This window comes from Tamandua tetradactyla, chromosome 4 (genome assembly GCF_023851605.1).
Source record: "Tamandua tetradactyla isolate mTamTet1 chromosome 4, mTamTet1.pri, whole genome shotgun sequence".
Classification (NCBI taxonomy): Eukaryota; Metazoa; Chordata; class Mammalia; order Pilosa; family Myrmecophagidae; genus Tamandua; species Tamandua tetradactyla.
In genome coordinates, this window is record NC_135330.1 from 33378072 (window position 1) to 33401266 (window position 23195).

At 39.6% G+C, this 23195-nt stretch overlaps 2 protein-coding genes across 7 annotated transcripts in view; one reads left to right on the top strand and one right to left on the bottom strand.

Annotated features, from left to right (window-relative positions):
• Positions 1–23195, top strand: part of TOR3A (torsin family 3 member A) — a 66053-nt gene that overhangs the window by 36907 nt on the left and 5951 nt on the right. For 2 of the 3 annotated variants that reach the window (XR_013174136.1, XM_077157129.1), the window contains exon 5: positions 9310–9434. Coding sequence is in view for 2 of the 3 variants with exons in the window: in XM_077157129.1 (XP_077013244.1) it covers positions 9310–9434 (125 nt within the window). In the remaining variant the exon portion in view is untranslated. Of the gene's footprint in view, positions 1–9309; positions 9435–10046; positions 12652–23195 lie in introns of those variants that run through there. The other variant, XM_077157128.1, reaches the window with a different exon arrangement.
• The window catches only part of ABL2 (ABL proto-oncogene 2, non-receptor tyrosine kinase), a 186920-nt gene continuing 179119 nt past the window's right edge, over positions 15395–23195 (bottom strand). For 2 of the 4 annotated variants that reach the window (XM_077157118.1, XM_077157120.1), the window contains exons 12-13: positions 22438–22671; positions 15395–22128 (exon numbers count right to left, since the gene is read on the bottom strand). In XM_077157118.1, the coding sequence (XP_077013233.1) occupies positions 20954–22128; positions 22438–22671 (1409 nt within the window). In that variant the 3' untranslated portion in view covers positions 15395–20953. Of the gene's footprint in view, positions 22672–23195 lie in introns of all 4 variants that reach the window. The other 2 variants (XM_077157117.1, XM_077157119.1) reach the window with 1 other exon arrangement.

The following is a 23195-nucleotide window of genomic DNA, read 5'->3' on the forward strand; positions in this document are numbered from 1 at the left end:
GGTATAAAATAGTATCTCATTGTGGTTTTGATTTGCATTTCCCTGATAGGTAGTAATGTATATCTTTTCATGTGCTTTTGAGTCATTTATGTTTCCTCCTTGGAAAGGTGTCTATTCAGGATTTTTCCATTTTTAAATTGGGTTTACTCTTTATTATTAACTTGTAGGATTTCTCTATATATTCTGATTATTAAGCCCTTATCAGATATGTGGTTTCAAAATATTTTCTCTGATTAAGTATGTTATGCTGCCTTTTCCCTTTTCTTTAATCAAAGTTCTTTTAAGCACAAAAGTATTCAATTTTGAGGAGGCCCCATTTTTCTGTTTCTTCTTTTACTGATTGTGCTTTGGGTATAAGGTATAAGAAACCACCTCCTACTATGAGATCTTGAAGATGCTTCCCTACATTTTTTCCTAGGACATTTATTTATCCCTTTTTAAATAGAGAAGGTGTAAGTTTACAGAAAAAGCATCCATAAAATACAGAGTTCCCATATCCTACCCTACATTAACACCTTGAATTAGTGTGGTAGCTTTGTTACAATTTATGAAAGAACATTTTTATAATTGTACTGTTATCTGTAGTTCAGCATTCACCATAGGGCTCACTGTGGTGTACAGTCCTGTTTCTTGTTTTTATTTTTTTAAGTTTTTATTCTAGTAAGTCTTATAACCTAAAATTTCCCCCTTTAACCACATTCAAATATATTTCAGTGCTATAAATACATTGACAATGTTGTGTCACCAATGCCACCTTGCATTACCAGAACTTTTCCATCAACCCAAGTAGAAACTCTGTACAACTTAAGCATTAACTCCCATTTCCTACCTCCAACCTGGCCCCTGGCATCTATATTCTAGTTTTAGACTCTCTGAATTTGCTTATTCTGATTATTTCATATCAGTGAGATCATACAATATTAGTCCTTTTGTATCTGGTTTGTTTCACTCAATATGATGTTTTCACGGTTCATCCATGTTATCACATATATCAGGACTTCATTCCCTTTTTTATGGCTGGATAATACTCCATTGTAAGTACATACTACATTTTATTTATACATTCATCAGTTGATGTATACTTTGGTTGATTCTATCTTTTGGCAATTGTGAATGATACTCCCATAAACATCAGTGTGATTACCTATACAAGTCTAAGTATTGAGTCTATACCGAGAAGTGGTATTTCTGGGTCATACACTAATTCTATACTTAACTTTCTGAGGAACTTCCAAACTGTTTCCCACAGCAGCTGCACCATTTTGCATTTTCACCAACAATGTATAAGTGTTCCTATTTCTCCACATCTTCTCCAACCCTTGTAAATTTTTTTTAAAAAAGAAGCCATTCTAGTAGGTGTGAAATGGTTTCTCACTGTGGTTTTGATTTGTATTTCCCTAATAGTTAATGATGTTGATTATCTTTTCATGTATTTTGTGGCTATTTGTCTATCTTATTTGGAGAAATGCCTATTCAAATCTTTTGCATATTTTTTAATTGGGTTGTTTTTATTCTTGTTGAGGTGTAGGATTTCTTTATATATAATCTGAATATTATACCTTTATTGGATATGTGATTTCCAAATATTTTCTCTCCTTGGGTAGGTTGTCTCTTTACTTTAATCATAAAACCCTTGATGCACAAAAAAGTGTTTCTTTTGATCGGGTCACAATTATCTATTTTTTCTTTTGTTATTTGTGCTTTGGGCACAAAAATCTAAGAAACCATTGCCCTAACATAAAGTCCTGAAGATGTTTCCCTATATTTTCTCCTAGGAGTATTGTGGTTCTGGTTCTTATGTTTTCTTTACCCATTTTGAGTTAGTTTTCGTATATGGTGTAGGTATTGAATCTACCTTCATTCTTTTACATATGGACATCCAGTTTTTCCAGCACCAGTTTTTGAAGAGACTATTCTTTACCAATTGAGTGGACTTGGTATCCTTGCCAAAAATCAGTTGGCATAAATGTGTGGGTTCATTTCTGAGCTCTCAGTTTGATTCCGTTGGTCTATATGTATGTCCTGGTGCCATTACCATGCTATTTTGATTACTACGGCTTTCTAAGTTTTCAGACTGGGAAATTTTAGTCCTCCAACTTCATTCTTCTTTTTGAGGATGGTTTTCGCTATCCAGTGTCCCTTTCCTTTTCATATAGTTTTGATGATTGGCTTTTCCATTTCTGCAAAGAAGGTATTGGAATTTTGTTTGGGATTGCATTGAATCTTTAAATTGTTTTGATTAGAATTGACCTCTTTACAAAAAAAAAATCTATTAACATGGAATTTATTTCCATTTTTTTAGGTCTTCTTTTATTTCTTTAGGAATGTTTTGTAGTTTTGTATACAAGTCCTTTGTATCTCTAGTTAGATTTATTTCTAGATAATTGATTCTTTTAATTGATGTTGTAAATGGAATTGTTTTTCTTGATTTCTTTCAATTGTTCATTACTAGAGTATAAAAACACTACTGTTTTTACACGTTGATCTTGTACCCTATCACTTTGCTGAATTTATTAGTTCCGGTAGCTTTGTTGTAGATTTTTCAGGATTTTCTGTATATAGGATCATACCATCAGCAAATAGAGAAAAGTTTCACTTTTTCTTTCCCATTTGGATCTTTTCTTTCTTTATCTTGCCTATATGTTCTAACTGGTACATCAATATTTCAGCACAGTGTGGCAATCTATTTTTCGTGATCTTAGGGTAGATTTCCATCTTTCATCATTAAGTGTGTTGGCTGTACATGTTTTATACATCTCCTTTGTCATACTGAAGAAATTTCTTTCTGTTCCTAGTTTCTCAGTGTTTTTATCAAAAAAGGGGTGCTAGATTTTGTTAAATGTCTTTTCTGTCAATTAAGAGATCTAGCCATTTTTTTTCCTTTGTTCTATTAATGTATGATTTATATTAATTGATTTTCTTATGTTGAACCATCCTTGCAAACCTGGGATAAACCTCACTTGAGCATAGGGTATATGTATGGGCTGTGCTATTGGATTTGTTTGCTAGTATATTCTTAAGCATTTTGCATCTATATTCAGAAAGGAAAGTGGTCTGTAGTCTGTAGTTTTCTTCTATTGTTGTATCTTTATCCGACTTTGTTATGAGAATGATTTGGGCCTCATAGAATAAGCTATTGAGTGCTCTCTCCCCTTCAATTTTTTGGAAGAGTTTGAGCAGGATTGTTATTAATTCTTGGAATATTTTGTAAGATTCACCTGTGATTGCCCTCTAGCCCTGGGCCTTTCTCTGTTGGGAGATTTTGATTATTGAGTCAATCTCTTAACTAATTATAAGCTTGAGAGTTTCTCTTTCTTCTTGAGTTAGTGTAAATAGTTTGTGTGTTTCTAGAAATTTGTCTGTTTTATCTAGGTTATCTAACTTGAGGGCACAACATTGTTCATAGTATTCTTTTAGTCCTCTTTATTTCTATGGTATCAGCATTAATGCCTTCCTTTTCATTTGTTTTTAGTTATACCCTTTCCCTTTTTTGTCAATCCAGCTAAAGATTTGAAAAGATCAATAAAATTGACTAAGAACCATCTTATGGCATTGTAGATTCTATCTATTGTATTCTTTATTCTCTATTTCATTTACCTCTAACCTTTATTCATTTCTGTTTGCTTTAGTTTTTTTTCAGATCCTCCAGTTTCAAGGTTAGGTCTCTGTATTGTTTTGCTGAAGCTGCCGGAATGCAGTATATACCAGAAATGAATTGGCTTTTACAAAAGGAATTTATTAAGTTACAAGTTACAATTCTAAGGCAGTAAAAATGTCTAAATTAAGGGACCAACAGGAAGATACTTTCTTGGAGGAAACACTACTGGCATCCAGGGTTCCTCTATCATATGGGAAGGCACATGGCTAGTCCTTCAATCCAAAAGCTGTCTGTGGGTGTTTTTCTTTCTCTCTTAGTTACTCTAGGCTCTCATCTCTCTCCAGAATGTCTCTCCCTTAAATGACTCCAGCAAGCAGATTAAGACTCACCTTGAATGCGTGGGGTCACATTTTCATGGAAACAGCCTACCTGCAAGATTGAAGTAAAAGAGCATGGCTTTTCTGAGATACATAACAGTTTCAGCACATCCCACCTTCTGGACCCCCAAAAGACAGGTTCTCTCCAAATAAGACATGCTCTCTCCAAATACAAAATACATTCATTCCATCACAATATCACAAAAGCCTTAAATTATTTCAGAAACAAATATAATACAGAGTCAAAAACAGTACCATGTCTCATCAAAATCAATTACAGGCACGGTCTGTCCTAAGGCAAAATTCTCTTGGCTGTGGACCTGTGAATGTCAGAATAACTTATCTGCTTTCAACAGTTATAGGATAAATGTTCCTATTTCCTTAGGGAGAAATTGGAAGGAAAATAGGGGTCAAAGGTCCCAAACAGTTCCCAAAATCTCCAGGGCAAGCTCCATTAGATTTCAAAATCTGGGAGTCATTTATATAATGATGTTTTCTCCTCAGAGCTTAAGAGAGTGGCATTCCTCCCTCTCCTAGGGCTCAGGCAGCAGCCCTGCTCTCTGCAAACCCTGGGCTGAGGATTGCAACATTGATGAACATTGGAGAGACCACCTTGTCCTCTGCCCCACCCTCTTCAAGCATTGGGGTGTTACCTGGACACTCTGCTGTCTCTGGGGCACATGCTCAACCCCTTCAGAACAATGTGGTGGTGGCCAGGCTTCTGCCAATGCTTAGAGAATGTGCTCTATCCTCTCTTAAGCCTCCAATACTTGGAGAATGTGCTCCACCCTCTCTCATTGTTTTTCATGAACAGTGGGGGCAGTAGTTCATTCTTCTGGCCTGAGGTGTCTCAGCTATAGACCTTGGCTTCCATGGTTGTACTTCTGAAGTCATTTCTCCTCCAATCTATCCTTTTCTGTCCCGTTTAGTCCAGACAGGGAGTGGATTTGTTTATACAGATCCCACAACACTCTTGCTTTTTCATGCAGTATGCAAGGATCACAATCATCAGACAACAGGACTTCCCACAAATCCTTTGAATAACTTCATTTCCAGTCCTAGCTTGTACTGAGATAGCTGACCAGTTCCATGTTTGGTTAAATCCTCACGTGGGGCACTATTCTCTGGGAGCTCATTTTCCAAAAGTTCAGAATTTTCCAAACTATCAGTTTCTGGTTTCTTTGAACCCAAGAGTTCAGTTCTCAGCTTAACTTTTTCCTCTCACATTTTACTCTAAGCTGCAAGGAGAAGCCAGGCTGCATTTTCCACATTTCGCTCAGAAATCTCTTCAGCAAAGTACCCCAGTTTGTTGCTTTCAAATTCTACTTTCCATCTAACACCAGGGCTCAATTTTGCCAAATTCTCTGCTATTTTAAAACAAGGATTGCCTTCCTTCCAGTCTGCGATGACACATTCATCATTTCTGTATAAGGCCTCAACAGAAGTATCTTTAGAGTCCATATTTCTATCAACTGCTTTAAAGCAGTTGAGGCCTTTTCTGTCAAGCATATCACAATTCTAGAATTTCCCCTTTATTCATTTGAAAAGCCATTCCAACAAGTTTGGTATTTGCAAATTTAAGCACACCACTTCTCTGGTACCAAAACCTGCTTTGGTTTGCTAAAGCTGCCAGAATGTAATATACCAGAAATGGGCTGGTATTTAAAAACGGAATTTATTAAAAGTGAAAATTTTAAGACTGTGGAAATGTCCACATTAAGGCACCAACAAGAAGACAGTTTCTCAGGGGAAGCCTGCTGGCATCTTGGGCTCCTCTGTCACATGGGGAGCATATGGCAAAATCTGCTGGTCATTCGATCCAAAATGTCTCTGTGGGTGTTTTCTCTCTCTCTCAGCTTCTCTCGGCTCTGAGCTCTCTGCAAAATGTCTCTCCTTTAAAGGATTCCAACAAGTGATTAAGACCTACTTTGAATGGGTGGGGTCATATTTCCATGGAAACCACCTACTCAAAAGCTCCTACCAGTAATAGTCTGCACCTACAAGATCAGATTAAGAGCTGGCCTCCTCACCACATGAGTTTTGTGTGGCATAGGCAGCAGCTACCTGGTCTGTGTTGCCCCCCGCCCCCGCCCCGACATCCAGCAATGAGGAAGGGACCCAGAGCAACGACAGCATGACAGACTTGTTCCCACCCAAGCTGTTCACCCAGAAGACCCCAGGGAGGACCAAGAATGGGGACATCAATGCCATTTTGCTGGAGAGTGAGGATGACACCAGGGAAGGTGGTAGTGTGTTCGCAGGGCAGACTGGCATGGCCGCAGTGCTGGACCCAAAACGTGGGAAGAAGCAGTCGGGTTCAGTGAAGAAGTCGTTCAAATGCCATCACCGCAAACCTAAGAGCTTCAGCTCTTTGAAACAGCTGGGTTAATACAAGATAGCTTGAAAAATCCTTCAGCTCTTGTTCCCTCCTTGTTCTGATCAGACTGCCACATTCCTCTGAACTGCTGGGGCAGTTCTCCATGACTCAGCTTTGTTTTCTAGCATTTGCTGCCCCCCCCCCCCCCCCCCCATCAAGGCTGTGGCCTGTTCAGCAGGTATGGGAGGAAGCAGCAGGTGCTCTAAGAGAAGGATGCTACCTGGATGAGGTCTCACCCAAGCTGAGAACCTTGCTCCCAGCAGAGGCAAGTTTGGGCCAGGATCAACCTCAGCTACGGAACACCAGAGGATCACAGAGCATACAACAAATGCCATTATTTATTTTGATGTTTTTCAAACACAAAGATATAAAATACAGCATAAAATGAAACTTACACTAATTTCCCACATTTATTTTCAGAAGTTGTTTTGCCAAATCCAAAAAAAAAAAAAGCATGGCTTTTCTAGGGTACAACACAGCTTCAGACCAACACAGTCTCTGATTTGAGATCTTTCTTTTTCAATATGAGCATTTAGAGCTATTAATTTCCCTCTCAGCATGGCCTTTGTTGTATCCCATGAATGCTATGTTTTATTTTCATTCATCCCAAGGTTTTCCTAATGTCCCTTGTGAGTTCTTCATTGACCCAAATGTTGAAGAGTACATTACTTAATTTCCATATATTTGTGGATTTTCCACCTGTCCTCCTACTGATTCCTATAAGCATTATATTGTGGTTGGGGAGGATACGTTCTATGACTTCAATATTTTTGAGTTTGAGACTTGGTTTTGACCCAAAATGTGGTGTTCTGGAGAACGATCCATGCGCACTTGAATGTGTGTTCTGCTGCCATTGGGTGAAGTGTCCTATAGTTATCTGTAGGTCTGGCTGGTTAGAGTAGCATTCAAATCTTTTATTTCCTTATTGATCTCTGTCTAGATGCTGCATCAATTATTGAAAATTGTATATTTATATCTCCTACTACTAATGTAGAACCATCTAGTTCTCCATTCAAATTCGTCAGTATTCGCTTCATATATTTTGGGGCTCTGTTAGGTGCATGTATATTTATAATTGTCTTCCGTTGAGTTGACCCCATTAACAGTATATAATGACCATCTTTGTCCCTCATAATACTTTTTTACTTAGTCTATTTTATCTGATCTTAAAATAGCTATCCCAGCTCTCTATTGGTTACTATTTGCATGGTATATAGTTTTACAATCATTTCACTTTGAACCTACTTGTGTGTTTGACTTTAATGTGAGTCTCTCATTAACAGCATATAGTTGATTCAGCCTTATAAAAATCCATTCTACAATCTCTGTCTTTTGAATGAAGTTTAATCCTTTAATATTTAAAGTAACTAATAATAATACAGTACCTTCTTCCGCTATTATGTTATTTTGTCTTTGTAGGTCTTATACCCCTCCATACCCCTACTTGCTTTTTGAACTTGTTACCACTGATATCTTTGTACATAAAACCATAGCTTTATCATTACTTTTTATGCATGTGCATTTTCACATCTATAAGAGGTCAGAAATGGAGTAACACAAAAAGTACAACACAACAGTAGTGGCATTTATAATCACCATATGGTTACCTTTACGTGGGGTCTTTCTTTGTTGCTTTGGAACACAGTCTAGTATCCTGTCTGAAGACCTCTCTTTAGCAGTGCTTGAAGTGCAGACCTAGTGGGGATGAACTCCCTCAGCTTTTATCTGGGAATGTCAATTTTTCCCTCATTTGCGAGAGAAAACTTTCAGCACTTTAAAAGTATTTCAACCCACTGCCTTTTTTGCCTCCATGATTTCTGATGAAAACTCAGTACTCAATCTAATTGGGATGCCCTCATCCATTAACACATTGTTTTTCTCTTGCAGCTTTCTGAACTCTCTCCTTGTCCTTGGACAATTTGATTATCATATGTCTGCATGTGGTTCTGAGTTTATCCTGTTTAGATGCATATATCCATGTCTTTCACTAAATTTATGAAGTTTTCTGTCTTTATGTCTTTGACTATTCCTCCTGCCCCTTTCTCTTTCTCCTTCAAGTCCCATAATGTATATATTGTTTTATCTGATTGTGTCCTATGGGTTCCTTAAGCTCTGTTCACTTTTTTTTTTTCTTTCGGCTCCTCACACTGAATCATTTTAGTTGTCTTGAGTTGATTGATTCTGTCAGCTTTAATAATCATCTGTTGAGACTAAACTCTCTAGGGGATTTTAAATTTTAGATATTGTGATAATCAAGTCCAGTATTTCTGCGAAATTCCTAAATTCTCCTATCTCTTCTCCATTGCCTTTGTCACCTCTAAACAAAAATCTTCCTGGCTAGCTTTCTGCATCCGTTTCCCAGAACATTCTTCTTAGGAAGTAAAGTATTGCCACACAGTGAGACGCTTAAAACCCTTCAATAGTTTCTCATGGATCTAAGCTAAAATCCCATGTGTATAGGCAAAGGCCTCCTACCTTTCATGCCTACACCTCTCAAGTCATTCCAAACAAGTTACAGCCCCTAAATCACAAGCCCTTGTGTCTGATAATCACTATGTGGTCTACATTAGCTCAGAAGCCTTAATCTCTGTCTGAAGATTTCTTCCTACACCTTAGTTACTCCTACATTGCCACCCTGTCCTGGAATCACATACTTTTATGCCCCCTCTAGCACACAGAAGTCAAGGGAAAGAATTCATCTTAGTGACACCGTGCTAGATAAAGGGAGCACAGAGTGTTGTTCAAAAGAGGGAGAGAAAGGGAGGAGGGGTGGCAAAGCAGGACAGTATCTTTTTTGTACAGACCTTTGGGCTGTGTCAGGATCTGCTGGGGCATCCGTAGGTCCCTCAACCTCCATTCTTTCAGGCACCAATCCACTGGTTTCAGTGGTCAAGTTACCCATTTTATAGCTAATTACAAAATATATATATATATTAACAAGCTCTTATCTCTTTTAGTAACCTTGGAGGCAATATCATCAATGAAGTAGTCTTGAATTTGCTTAAGGCTGGACAATCCCGGGAAGAAATTACAATGGAACAGTTGGAGCCACAATTCCAGGCTGAGATTTTGGAGTCCACAGGTAACTGATTACTGGGCAAGCAGCAAATAATCCTTGGTTGAAAGCCACGATAGTGGGTAGTGTGTTGAAAATTTGTTTACAAAGCAGACAGGTACTTAGGATCACAATGGACACATCATAAACCATCGTACATTGTCAGCTTTGGGTAGGCACAAACTTTATTGCGCAGAGTTGGCTCTGTCAAGAAAGCCTGAACTCCTTTCCTGAAAATGCTTTTTAAAGAGAGTAGTTTGCCTTGGCCCTGGAAATCCAGGCACTGGGATTTGAAGCCTATTAAGAGGAATCTCATGGTAAGAACCTCTGTGTGCAGCCTGTAGTAAGAGGTAAGTTTACTTTACCTGCTTTCTACAAGCAAACCAAACCTTAAACCTAGTATTCATGCCATCAGTCTGTTTCCCCTGTGGCATTCATCTATAGCTAATTCATGATACTTTCTCCTTAAAAGGAGGCATAATTGTATTGTTCTTGACACAAATTTTATACAACCCTCCTGTAGTTAGGATATGAGATCATCCTTGCTCAGGCCTTACATTCTGACACTTTAAAACTCCAGCTTGCTTCAGCCGCCAGGTCAGACTCCGTGACTCGTGTAACTTTGGATCTTGATTTTAGACAGCGGCTTTGGCCACAGCCGTCTTGTGAAGGAAAGCCTGATTGACTTCTTCATCCCCTTCCTGCCACTGGAGTACCGTCATGTAAGGTTGTGTGCACGTGATGCTTTCCTGAACCAGGAACTCCAGTATACAGAAGAGGCACTGGATGAAATTGCCAAGATGATGGTCTATGTTCCCAAGGAGGAACAGCTCTTCTCTTCTCAGGGCTGCAAATCTATTTCCCAGAGAATTAATTACTTCCTACCTTAAGGGCTAGATGAAGACTTCCTTCCACTCATGGGATGCTGTGACCTGCCGGAGTAGTCTCAGGACTACAAGGGATGGGATCCAGCAATTATTACACTAACACAACTGATACATAAAAGAAAGACCTTAAACCAGAACCAGAAACAATTCTTGATCACTTGGTGCCTTAAACACCCATGTTCTAAAATATGGGCCAGGTGGCTGGATAAATCCCAGGGCTTATTAAGGCTATATGAATGGTTTCCTTAGCATCTAAGATTTTCCCTGCAGATGTCTGGACTCAGGACCTGTTCCCCAGAGGTTGCAGGATCCTCAGGATACGGAGAAAGGAAGAATGATGTACTTCTGACCCAGTGGGTTTGCTGGCTTTCAAGTGGCTTGGCTTTCAAGTTATTCCCAGAGGAAAGCCAAGCAGCTTCTATTTGGGAACAGAAGACATGCAAAGGGCCTCAGGTTGAGAGGTAAAATATACAGAGGACCTTTTTTTTTTTTTTTAAATCATGGGCCTCAACATGGTTGTCACGTAAAAAATTAAAATTTTGTATTTTCCTAAAATCCTTGCAAGGCCTACTTTCTTATTGAAGCCTAGGAATTATGCTCACTCAGCAAAATTTCAAGTCAGGAAATATTAATGGGGATTGGTGGAGATAGGGTGTATGCTGGCACTCATGATTGACTGTTCTGCCACTTTATTTCAGTTTGCTTTGGGACTACATCGGCAGAGCTGTTTGACACCAATCACTGAGTGAAAGAGGCTTGTAAGGCATATTACTCTTATATATGAAAACTTCACTCTTAATCACACTTAAAGCTGAGAGTATAAGTGGCAATGTGTAAAAATGCCTGGCATTGGGTCTAGGCACATAAGAGGTGCTTATGAAGTGTTTCCCCCCCTTCTCTTGGTTCTCCTCCTCTACCTCAGTTCTAGAGTAACAGTTATTTTCTCTTATTTGTCCATCTTAAGCCATCCCCTCCTTGACCTTCGTAACCTTAAGCCCTTGTAAAATGCAACACTCTTCTCTCTCTTGCCCATTTTAACACTTCATTGTGCCTCAACTGTCTCAGGGTTAGGGAGTACATTAGGTATTCAAAAAAGGAATTTAGTTTCACACCGTTTATGAGACAAAGATAAACACAACCTAACTATACAATAAAGTGGGGACTGACTGGTATTTGATGCTGGCTCATTGTCTACCTCTAGAGCATCTCAAGAATATGCAGGCCACCCAATCCTATTACATACCCAGCTTTAAACTCTAATATACACTCTAAAGGTATATCCTGTATCTTTTAAAACTTAGGAGATGTAGAGTAGCTGACATTCTGCCTAGCCATGTTGATGTCATAAATATGGATAAGACAGGCAGAACATAGTGGTTCTAAGGACATTCTCTGGAAACAGACTGCCTGGATTGGAATCATGGTTCAGGCACTTACTGCTGTGAGACCACAGGAAAGCTATTTTACCTTCACCGAAGTTCGATCCCTCTTTTGTAAAAATGGGCATAATTTATCTCCTTCAAAGGCTAGTTGTAAGGACTAAATTAGTTAATCTGTATAAAGTGCTCAGAACACAGGACATCAGGGTGTTCAAGGAAAAAAATAAAAACTTAATAAAACCAGCTTTGGCACCATACTTTCCTGTCATGTCTAGCTCTTGGAATCCTGGTTGTTTTAGGTAATTAATTTTTGATAACTTATGTGCCATGCACTGTGCTGAGTACTTTATAACCATTAACTCATGTCATCTTTAATGACTCAGGCACCAATTTCATCACTTTAATAAATGAGAAAATTGGGGGGTGAGACATTAAATATTTTGTGCAAAGTCACAAAGCTAGTCAGTGGAGGAGTGGGGATTCAATCTCACAGTTTTGACTCCAGCTTCTGAACTTCAACCACTATGCTTTAACGACTTTCGTTCCTCTAGGACCATTTCTTCAGCAAATTCCATACCCTTCAGATGTGGAAACTATTATAAGTAATACCTTGAGGAAGAAAATCACAATGAGGCATTCTTCTTGGAAAGTTCTAAGAACAAGATTTCCTAAACTAAACCAAAAATGGGTAGGAGAAAAGGACTGATGGTGGAGTGTGAGGTGTATCACTATATAGCCATTTTAATTGGGCTTCATGTTTACCATTTATATACATTTTATTTATACTTACTTAAGGTTATTTCTAAAAGTGGTGATTCATTTCATAAACGTTGAAGATCAAGTCAAACAAAAATGGAATGTTCCTTTGTGAGATTCTACACTTACTCTCTTGCTATTTTGGCTCAAAAACATTTTTAGAACTTACCTGGAGTTGACCTCGATAGAGTGAGAGAATTAAGTCATTCTATAGTCATTCCACTTTGGGTGCGACACACATACATGCCCCCCCACCCCCACCCCCCCACCCATTACTCACCTTATGTACCAGCCTGAACTCCAGATGATGATTTCTGACATTTCCAAAAATGTAACTGTTAAGGGCTGAGTGTTCATCCTGATAGAGAACATTCTAAAAAACTGCCAGAGCGATGCTTACTAACATCAGCTGCTTTACCTTACAGACACTTGTTTTATTTATAGAGAGAAATTCTGCTTAGATTCCTTGTTAATTAATATTGGAGAAACACTCCAATTTCAAGCCTGCTTTGCCAATAAAATATTTCAACCTTTATTTAAAACAAAACACAAATTGGCAAACCTTGTGAGACGACAGTAGTCCCTTTCAAGGGCCTTATTTATTTACATCAAGTTTAACACTGTTAGCAATTCACAGTCAGACAACAGGAGTGAGAAAATTAAATAAGAAGAACAACTGAAAATATATTACAATAACAATTAAGAACAAATACCTGACAACACTGGTAGTGTGACCCATGATTGATGTGTTTTCAGTTTAATCCCATATTGTCCCACCATATCCCCTTAGCAACGCATATAGTGCCCAATCCTTCAGACCTTACCCTCTGTGCACCACGCATATACCTGCACAGTGTGACCTTTGGTATAAACATTAAGCAAGTTTAAAAGAATCTGAAAAAGCATGTTTTAGGACAAAGTTCTCTCAACCACCACCATGAAATATTCAAACTTATTTTTATCAAATGAACATAATATTGGGGTTTTCCACTGATAGTCATTACAAAATCAGATTGCAAAGAAGGAAAGTGCTGAGTTCACACAGGAGGCAGGAGTTCTGACGAAGTGTTAAAAGCTCCATCGCTCTGTTCCTGGAATCATACCAACGATGACACTGCTTTTGTCACCACAGGAAAAGATCTAATTTACTCCTATTTCACTTCATTTCTGTCCTTTTTTAATGGCCACAACAGAGTATGCAGGCTCATGGACAAAGAACATGTACCCTCTCCACAGATCTGAGATAGGAGGGTTTTCAAACATACACTCTATAAAGAAGTATGGGTACCTCATTGTCCTTTCTAGTTTCTGAATACTAATTTCCCCAAAAGTCAATCAGCCTAATCAGTAATTTTTTTTAAGATCCTAAAATTCCTCTCAAAATGGACCCCAAGAATACTGACCACAGTGAAAAATAACTTGTGAAAACAGAAGAAAGTTGGTTTACCTGTTCCTTATCTACTAGACACATCTGTTTCTTTTTCTAACTAACCACAATACATGGTTAGATACTTCTGAATTGTACAAAACAGTAGTCGGGGTGCATCACAGATGAACTGCAGATTCCTGCAATATCTTTTGAATCAAAGAATATATATATTTTTTGGCATATTTGTATATTATGTATCCAGATATGTGAAAATGTGATTACCCAGAAGTCCCATTCTCCAACTATAGTTTAAGGTGTTTAATTACATGATTTAAAACTCTTAACCTGAAGCTCAGAGGCAAATGTAAGCAAGTTCCAACCATACAAACTGTATTTCCTTTCTTAAAGTCTGCTAGCATTTGGCAGTTTACCTCTGCTGTGAGCTAAAGAATTGACTAGTATGCTCAGAGACCTCAAATTTGGTATAGGCAGCTCAGGTGGACTGACATGTGGGACACTGAAACTTGCCATAGTGAGTACAGTGATGGACAAAATGTCTTTAGAATAGACAGAGGATGTGTCTGCCCCGAATATGGTGTGGTCTGAGGGCAACATTGTACCTTGCCTTGCAATTCAAAGTAAATATCGTTTCTACATTAGATCTACAGATTTGAAAACCTGCTCAGTATGCCTCCTGTTATCTTTGGCAGAGTTAACAAGGTCTTTGCTACTGTGTTCAGGTCCCTCAACAATGAGGAGGTCTTCCCGAAAAGGATATAATTTTTCTAGGAGAGGTAAACAATTTCAAATTTAAAGGTGAACACAAAGGCAAAGAAATGCAGCTCCAGGAAGGAAGGATCCAGTTAGAGTGTCCTTCCCCCAGCTCACCAAGTGAATAGTAGAAAAGTACAGCAATCTGCCAATCAGCACCCTGTTGGGGAAAACACCTAAAGCTGGGAGCTCACTGACTTGAGCTTTAAGCCACTGCCACCTATGAAGCTCATTTTTACTAGTTCTAGTTCAATAATCATGCAAAATCAAGCCAACTGACAAATCTTTTCCTCTATAAGACTCATGAAATCATCTCTGAAAGCCATTCCAAACCAGCCTAGAATCAGGATGACCTGTCCTAGGCCTCCTCACATGGGAAGAAGCATGATATCTTCCCCCTGATTATCACAGAGTAGAGCCTTCACCAATTTCCCATGTGGAAGTGGATCTAAGATAATGAATCAGAAATTAAGAAAATATCATCTTGCACATAATTCAAGATAGAACATACACCTATGGTTGATGGCACAAAAAGCAGCAGTCCCAAAGCAGAAACTCATCCTTTTGGACATCATAATATACTTCACAAAAGGCAGACTGGAGCTAAGATAGTCACCTGGCTAGATGCTCTGGGGAAGAAAAAGAACAGGGTGCAGCCCATTCCATAGCCCTGAAGTCCACTCATGCTTCCCCTATAATACAGCAGGGTAGAGAATGGCAGTGAAGTTCAAACCCATGGAGTACGAGCTGTAGTTGTGCTGTAGCAGAGCATGTAATATCAATTGTTACTCCAGGCACTACTGGCTTGCCCCCCGCCCCCCACCCCCCCCCGCAAAGAAAAAACAAGCCTTGCTCTATGAGATTGTTAGAAGTCTGGTAGTTTGAAAACTCGAAAGTTTACCGTAGAGCAGTCTGGGAGGAAGAGAATGTTTACCCCAAACTCGAACTCTATCCAAAGGATATAAATATCCTGACTGTTAAAAGTAGAAGTTGTAGAAATAGCCCAAGGCCTCTTATCTGATGAATGAGGCTATGGTTAGCAGCAATTTCCTGGGTAGTCACATGAAAGGTACAGGCTCCTTGGGGCTGCCTCTCCCTCTCCCTCTCCCATGCTCCCACATATCCCAAACTGAAGCAGGCATTTACACAGGAACTGAGCTACTGGCTTGACAGAAGCTAATAAAGAAACAGACAGCTGAAGTCTATTAACATACAGAAGAGGAAACCTACATGAAGAGGACTACCATAACAGATGCTTAGGGCACAGAGATGGGTCTCAAATCCAGGAGAAATTAATGTAAGAAAAACAATGAAGTCCAAAAATTATGATGAACAAAATTATAGATAAGCCTGCCAGCCCAATGTGAACTCCTACTGAGGCACAGCCTGAGAGGAACAGTGACATCAATAACAAAAATGAAATAGGAGAGGTCAGAATGCAATGTTGCTATAATTTAAAAGTGGCCACCAATGCAATTTACTCTAGGGTGTTTTACAATCTAATGGATGAGTTATTCAGTTACTCTTCTTTAAAAAAACCAAGAAGATAAACATTAAACCCAGTTGTGACTAGCAGGAAATTAGAAAAGTAATTCCCAAAGTGCCCTGGTTCTGTAGCCATCCTACCCTCCTATGCACCCTCTACCCCCACCCCAAACATGTAGGACATAGGTTAAAAAAGACACTGTCAACATCAACAGGTAACGATTCTACTCCCATCACATTTAGCTTACTAAATGGCTGAGCATGGAGTGGACACGTGTTCAAGAATAAGGGCCTCATCCTTCTTGAGTCAAGGCTCCTGGAAGAGCTTCTTTATCCTGAAATGAGTGAGCATACATTACAACTTCTTAAAGATTGTAATTAAGTTAAAAAATTGGTCCCTGGTTTTCTGAGGTTATTCAGCAAAACACTTGCCACAACTGTACATATTTAGCAGTTTCATATTTATAAATGTGATAAATTACAGAAGTGACTGTATATGAATCTGCATCTTTAGGTCCCATACCGGTAAGAGCCTTTAGGCCAATCAGCACCACATCAACTGTTTTATCTTCTTCAGACATTTATAATACAACCTTATGAGTTATATTACATTTGATACTCTCTCAAAGTGCTTGCATATAAATTACCTCAGTCATTAAAATGTTATGCTGAAAAATACAGATTTTTAAGAAAAAAAGGAATGTAGGACTTTTTTTTTTTTTAAAAAAAACAATAACTTAAGTTGGTATTTCTTTACTACAAAGTGCAGACTGCTATGTTGCCGACATCTCTCCAAAAGAATGACCCCATATGATTTGTTTAATTACTGAATTATACTGAATGCCTGCTTTGTCAGTGTTGCCATCACCCAGCATTCAAGCCCCTTACGATCAGGAAGTGTCGGGAGTATGTGCTTTAGAAAGTGGGCAGCACCATACAACTAATTGCCTACCAAAGCCACTTTTTCAAGTGTCTCACAGGGCAGAAGGATAGTGCAAAATCCCCAGAACCAGGAAGTCAAGAGACCTGAATTCTAGCCTTGGCTGTCATTAGTTAACTGCTGTGAGATAATGGGCAAGTAATTTGACTGTCCTCTCCTCCAATTTCTTAATCTGTAAAGAAAAGAGTTGGGGTATTGACAGTTCTCAAACAGTACTGGGTGTCAGGAACATGTGGGGAGATTCTTGGAAAACACTGAGACTCCACTCTTTAGGAACTGTGATCTGAGTTCATTACATTTTTAAAAAGCTACCTTCCATTCCCTGTCCCTGGGGTCTGCTGCACATTCCGGGTTGAGAATCATTGGAATAGGAGTTAATTATTATAATATTAAGTTAATAGTAACAACATATATGGAGTGCTCATTGCGTGTCAGGTACTTGAGCTAAGTATACATTATCTCATTTAATCCTTACAACAACCCTGTGAGGTAGTTATTATTATCATCCCTGTTTAACAGTGATGAAACTGAGACTTAGGAAGGTTTAAATGACTTGACTTCCAGACCGGCTTTAGAACCTGGACTCTAAACCACCATCTCTATTGCCTCCTTTAAACTCAAAATAAATAGAGGCTGTGCCTTAGCAAAGTCAGAATGTTTCATTAACTGGGAATTCTTTTACTAGCCAACTTTGATTTGTAAGAAACTTTCTAATTTAAACGCTTAAATGCAGCTGGGAGTCTCCCTGACAATGACCTTATATCATCTGGAAAAAAAAAACCAATAACACTAGAATGGGTTTCTTAGGGCCAACTTTTTTTTTTAAGGCTCTTTCAAAATCATGATGAAGGTTTGTAAGAAAATATATACATTTAAATTTTACACAAAGCCTTTTAAGAAACCACTTTATGTAACACAATCAAGATGTATTCTACCGAAACACTGCATTTTATGGTGGGAAATCTAAACTGAAATCGTATTACTTGTATACAAACGTATTCAAGTAGTGGTAGTCCAAAGGTATATATATATATACGTAACCATTTTAGAACATTTTCAACACATTCTATAAGGGTTTTTTCCCCATACTATCTGCTTTGCTTTTAAACTAGACAGAATTAAACTACATTTTTAGTTTCCAAAAGCAGTTTTCTGTTTTGGAATCAAAACCTGTTAATTTGCATAAGGATTTTAAAATCTCGTCTTTTTCAAGTAGAAAAAGGAAAAACTTAAATGACATTTTTATATAAGTTGACAGTGCCTCTTTAACCCGAACCCTGAGCCCTTAACCCGGAAGTCATAATTTCAAGCATCATGCAGGATGGGGGTGTGCTACAACAGTCAATACTGCTCTTGAGTGTTAAGAAAATCAATAAATTCATTATTTACTGAGCACCTACTGTAGGCAAGACAGAGCTAGGTGCTGACCCTGAGTAAGACACAGCCCCTGCCCTTAAGAGTGTTCTTCAGTAAGAAAACCAGGAAGCTTAAATGCACTCAGTAGTTTTTCCAAGGCTTATTTTCAGAGCTCTCAGGGAAAAAGAGCTCCCTTACTTAAAAAGGAAACAAAACACAACAAAACCCTGAAAAATGATTATAATCCCTCATCCTGACAGAGATAAACTTAAAAAGCAGCATAGCAATATTCTAAAATTTTAGCTTTCCCCTCCCTACCCTCAAACGGCTTACTTAACTGCTAAAATGATTTCAAGTTTATCAGTGTATGATTAGAGGGAGTGCAGAAAGAAGGTGAGGATTGTTGGTTTTTAAATCCATGGTAAAGGGAACTCTTGTTTCTCTTGCAACCATTACCAGGGGATGAACCTGACCACTAGCTGCCCATGCTGCACCTGCAGGTAACACACTCCTACTAGGAGTGCCAGTACCATCTCCCTCCTTCCTCCTTCTCTTAACCTGGGCCTCTTTTAGAGCAGCAATACAAATCAAGGTTTCCTTTCTTTTTAATGAAAACCGAATTTCCTCCTTGGCCAAAGACACTAAGATCTATCCAAAATATGGTTTCCCCTAGGTATTCTGGCCCAATTATTGTAATCTCAGCAGTTCTAAATATTAATACCTGCTAGTGAACAAAGAAGAGAATGAAAACCATTCAATGTAACAGTGCAATAAAGAGCTTTCCAAAGAGGCTCTCAAAGGGATACATTTACTTACTTGCAAAAAAAACCCCTGAGAATATATATCATTACTTTCATTCAACAGATTCATTTAAGAGATGGGGCTGTAAATTGACAATGGATCAATAATAGAGCCAAGAAGATGTACTGTTCATCAACTGTGAATGACTATCTTCCTAAGCTAATATTCCTCTGGGAGGAAAAAAAAATAAAAATGCTATATTTTGGGTTCTCCTTGGGGGTGTGGTGTCCTTGTAAAACTTTAAAAAGAGAAAGTGACAACTGGAATTGGAATCAGAAAACACCAAGAATATTAATAATATGTAACCCATTAGATTCAGTTCCATGCTATCCTAAATTGTCTCTATAATTAGAACTGAGAAGGGAAGAAAAGACCTGTTTTCCAAGAGCAAAACATAATTTGAGGTTTAAATCATTGGGTTTTCAGTATCTAATTGGTATTCTCTGGAAATGACTTGCTCCTTCAGTTATGCATTCTTAAAATAGAGGTGAAATGATATAAATAAAAAATATTCCCCAAATGATCTTTTACAGTCAAGCACAATGATTCAGGAGAGAATGTGAGAGGAGAAAAGGATGAAAACAATTTAGGTAATTTCATTTGAAATAGAGAGAAAGAGAGAAAAAACCTTTCCTTCTGTCTCTCTAAATTGGGTCTAGAGTGATAAGGGATGGGAAAGGTAAAGAGAAATCACCATTAGGGCCAAGTCAACTGCATCTAAGAAGTCCTCTCCCTAGTGTTTTAGTGGATGTAGAAACATACAGCTGCTCAAGTCCTTGGCCAGAATATGTCAGCATGCAGGTGGCACTGTATCAGAAAAGCATTCTGCTGTGAGAATGGGTAAGTGACCACTATTTTCAAAATCAATGTTTGTTAATGCCCTAAATGTTGCCAGGAATAAAGAGAGAGAACCTGCCCAGCAAACGTAACAGAAGACCACCAAGGAGACTGGAGACCCTATGTCTATTATGAATTACAGATAGGCACCAACAAGCAGAAAGTCAATACTGGTCTATTAGGAAATAATATACTAGACTGGAAGAAATGACTTACGCTAATCAATGTATGATCAATAAGGTTTCAATCTCCCTAACCTTCCCAGCATTCTTTATTTCCTATACCAATTAATACACACTGGAAAATAGAAAAGGAGCATACAGATAGTCATGCTTCCCAGTTTTGTATTCTAAGCAATTTGATTTGCAATTCTTACTACAGCAGCAATGACCTTGTGGAAGCAGGGCCAACAGCTGCTTTCCACAGCCTTAAACAAAACTTCTCTAGGTACATTCTAAATTTTCCTTTCCTCTATTCCACCAAATTCGTTAGGTGAGTTCGAGCATAATCACCATTAGTACCTACTGGAGTCCCCGTTCAATTCCCTTTTGTGTGGTACAGAACGAATGCCATAGCCGATGCACACTGCTTGGGCAAAAGTATCTGTAGCCTTGCTGAGTTCAGTTCTGACTGGCCACCTGACATTATTCCAGGTAGGAAAGGTCTGGATTTCTTTCTCTATGGCATGGCATACCATACATGTTCCCTGATTTTCCTATGCAGCTTCCAACCTTGCCCACTACTGCCCTGTCCCCACCTAATTTCCTTCTAAATGTATGTGGTTTGTTTTCTGTTATTTTTTGAGATGAACCTGTAAACGTGAGAACTCAGGGATCTGAGGTACTTCACATAAACACACTCAAGTATCAGTCTTTCATTTTTTTAAAACAAGAACACAGGAAAACAAGTCCCTTTTTCCCTCTCCCCTCAGAAATGTGTGCATCTTTCCACTAAGCTAACAGTGGCTACCTCTGCACCACATCACTGATTTCCTGTACACATGACAATAAGTTATTAAGGACAGGGTTTGCCCCCGGCACACCAGCAGCTGCTGATGACACCTGCAGCTCCTGCAGGCTGAGTTCCAGTTTGCTCACAGCCTCTCGGAAGGCAAATTTGTTGCGAGTTTGAGGGATGCAGTCCACATAGCCTGAGCAGTAGTCGAGCAGCTGGTGTCCAGTGTCTACCAGCTGACTATTGGGCACAGGTTCCGTGATTGCACTGGACAGTAGGTCAGCACATTCCAGCAGGGCCTCTTTGCTGATTCTGTCTGCTGAGATTTTCTCAGCCGCCTGTTTGGTTTTTCTCAGAGCCACTTTAGTACCTGCTGTGCCATTGGCCATTTTGGTTGGCGAGATGGAAGATGTGGTCAGAGGCACTTGAGGTGGAGGCATCACTGGCCTCCCAGCTTTCCCACTGATGGACACTGCCCCTGCTGCTGCCTTTTTCCCACCTTCTGGGGTTTCTGACATGGACTGTCCAGTAGTAGGGGCAGCTGGCTCTTCTGCAGGGTCTGAACATATGGATGGATGTTGCAGTAGTCTCATCACTGGTGGTGGGGGTGGGGCACACTTTGGTTTTACCCGTCGGGGTCTGTCCTTTTCTCCAGAGGATGTGACCTGATGCTCAGATAAGAGCTTGAATTTATTCCCCTGAGAGTCTGTGCCAATGAGCTGTACGTCAGCTGGAGTGTGTTTCAGAGTGGGTGAGATAAGGACTGGCACTTTGTGGTTGTGAGTGGTTGGGAGGACTGCTGTAGATCTGGCTGGAGAAGACCACCCTGGCTGTTCTCCATCTTCTGGGACTCCAGCCATCCCAAGTCGTGCCCCACCATTTCTCTCCTTGCTCTTGGGAGCAGGTGCCATTCCAGCCGCTCCCAATCCTGAAGAGTCCTTCTCTGTAATGGCTGGATCCCCAGATCTGAGAGGAGAAGCTGTGGCTCCCTTCGGCAAAAGTTTGGCTTTTGGTCTCTCCCTGGTAGGAGCAGGACCTTCCTCTGATTTTTTTGGAAGCACGTCATTGGCCCTGCCCACATTCTCTTCTGGCTGAGAAGAGCTGGACACTGTCCTTTCCAGCTGGAGTTTTGACCTCTGGCAGTTCCTGGGAAGGGTCATTGCCATCCTATCCTGCTCTGGAAGCCCTGAGGACATGGAAGATGTAGAGTTTGACCTTGGAAAAGGCTTGGAAGTGTCATCACTGGCTGTGGGCTTACCGGCTCGTAAGCCCAGTGTCTTTTTGATTAAGCGTGGTGTAAAGAAGCCTGTGATGCCAGACCACCCAACCCCAGCAGTGCCACTGCTCCCACTCCCACCACTGTCTTCATTAGAGAGGTTCCTCTGTGTAAAGCTCCCCCCAAAGCACTTGGGTGGCACCAGATTTGCCTCTTGTTGGGCAGGAGTGAAAGAGAACCCATCAGCATGCTGAAGAGAAGCAACAGATGAGAAGTTACCCGTAAGCTCATATTTCTTATGGGGTTGATTCTCCATTTCTCGGAAGGAGCTGCTACGTTTGGGGGGTGTGGGAGCATTTCTCTTTTTCATGAAGGAGCTGAAGAAGCCACCCTTCCTATCGCGGGTAAAGCATGTTTCTTTGGCATCTTCCAAGAGGCTGCTAGGTGACTTGTCTCTTTGCTTTCGAGGCAGTGCTGGAGACCCACTGGGGGCCTGGGCACTTCTAATGAACCCTGATGAGAAATGCCCAATCAGTAATGTGAAAGATAAGAAATGAATCCATTACACTTGAGTGACTAAGGCTCAATTATAAAGGTCTGTCAGCACCTATTAAATGTCTGATGTTGGTGGGACACAAAGGAAACCAATAAATGCATTATCATTTCATACTGATTAGTATTCCAATTGCAATGTAGATTATAAATGGAAAAAAAATAATATGCTGGTTATTACCTCGGCATTCATCCTTTCTCTAAAAATGACAGCATAACCTGGCCTCATCAAAGAAGTTTTTGCCATAACTGTAAAGATGGTTAACTATTTGAGAATCAGGAGATGGGAAAACGGAATTGGAGGCAGAGTAGTATGTGGGACAAACAGTGCAGAACTACTAGCACTGGCAATGCAGACGCAAGAACTAGAGTGGTAGGTAAAACAGATGTCATACTTTCCTCAGGGCAGACCAGCATATAAATGGAAATAACTGGCTCTTACCCCATTGTTCCTTAAACAAGGACGTTTCTCACAAAGGCCTACA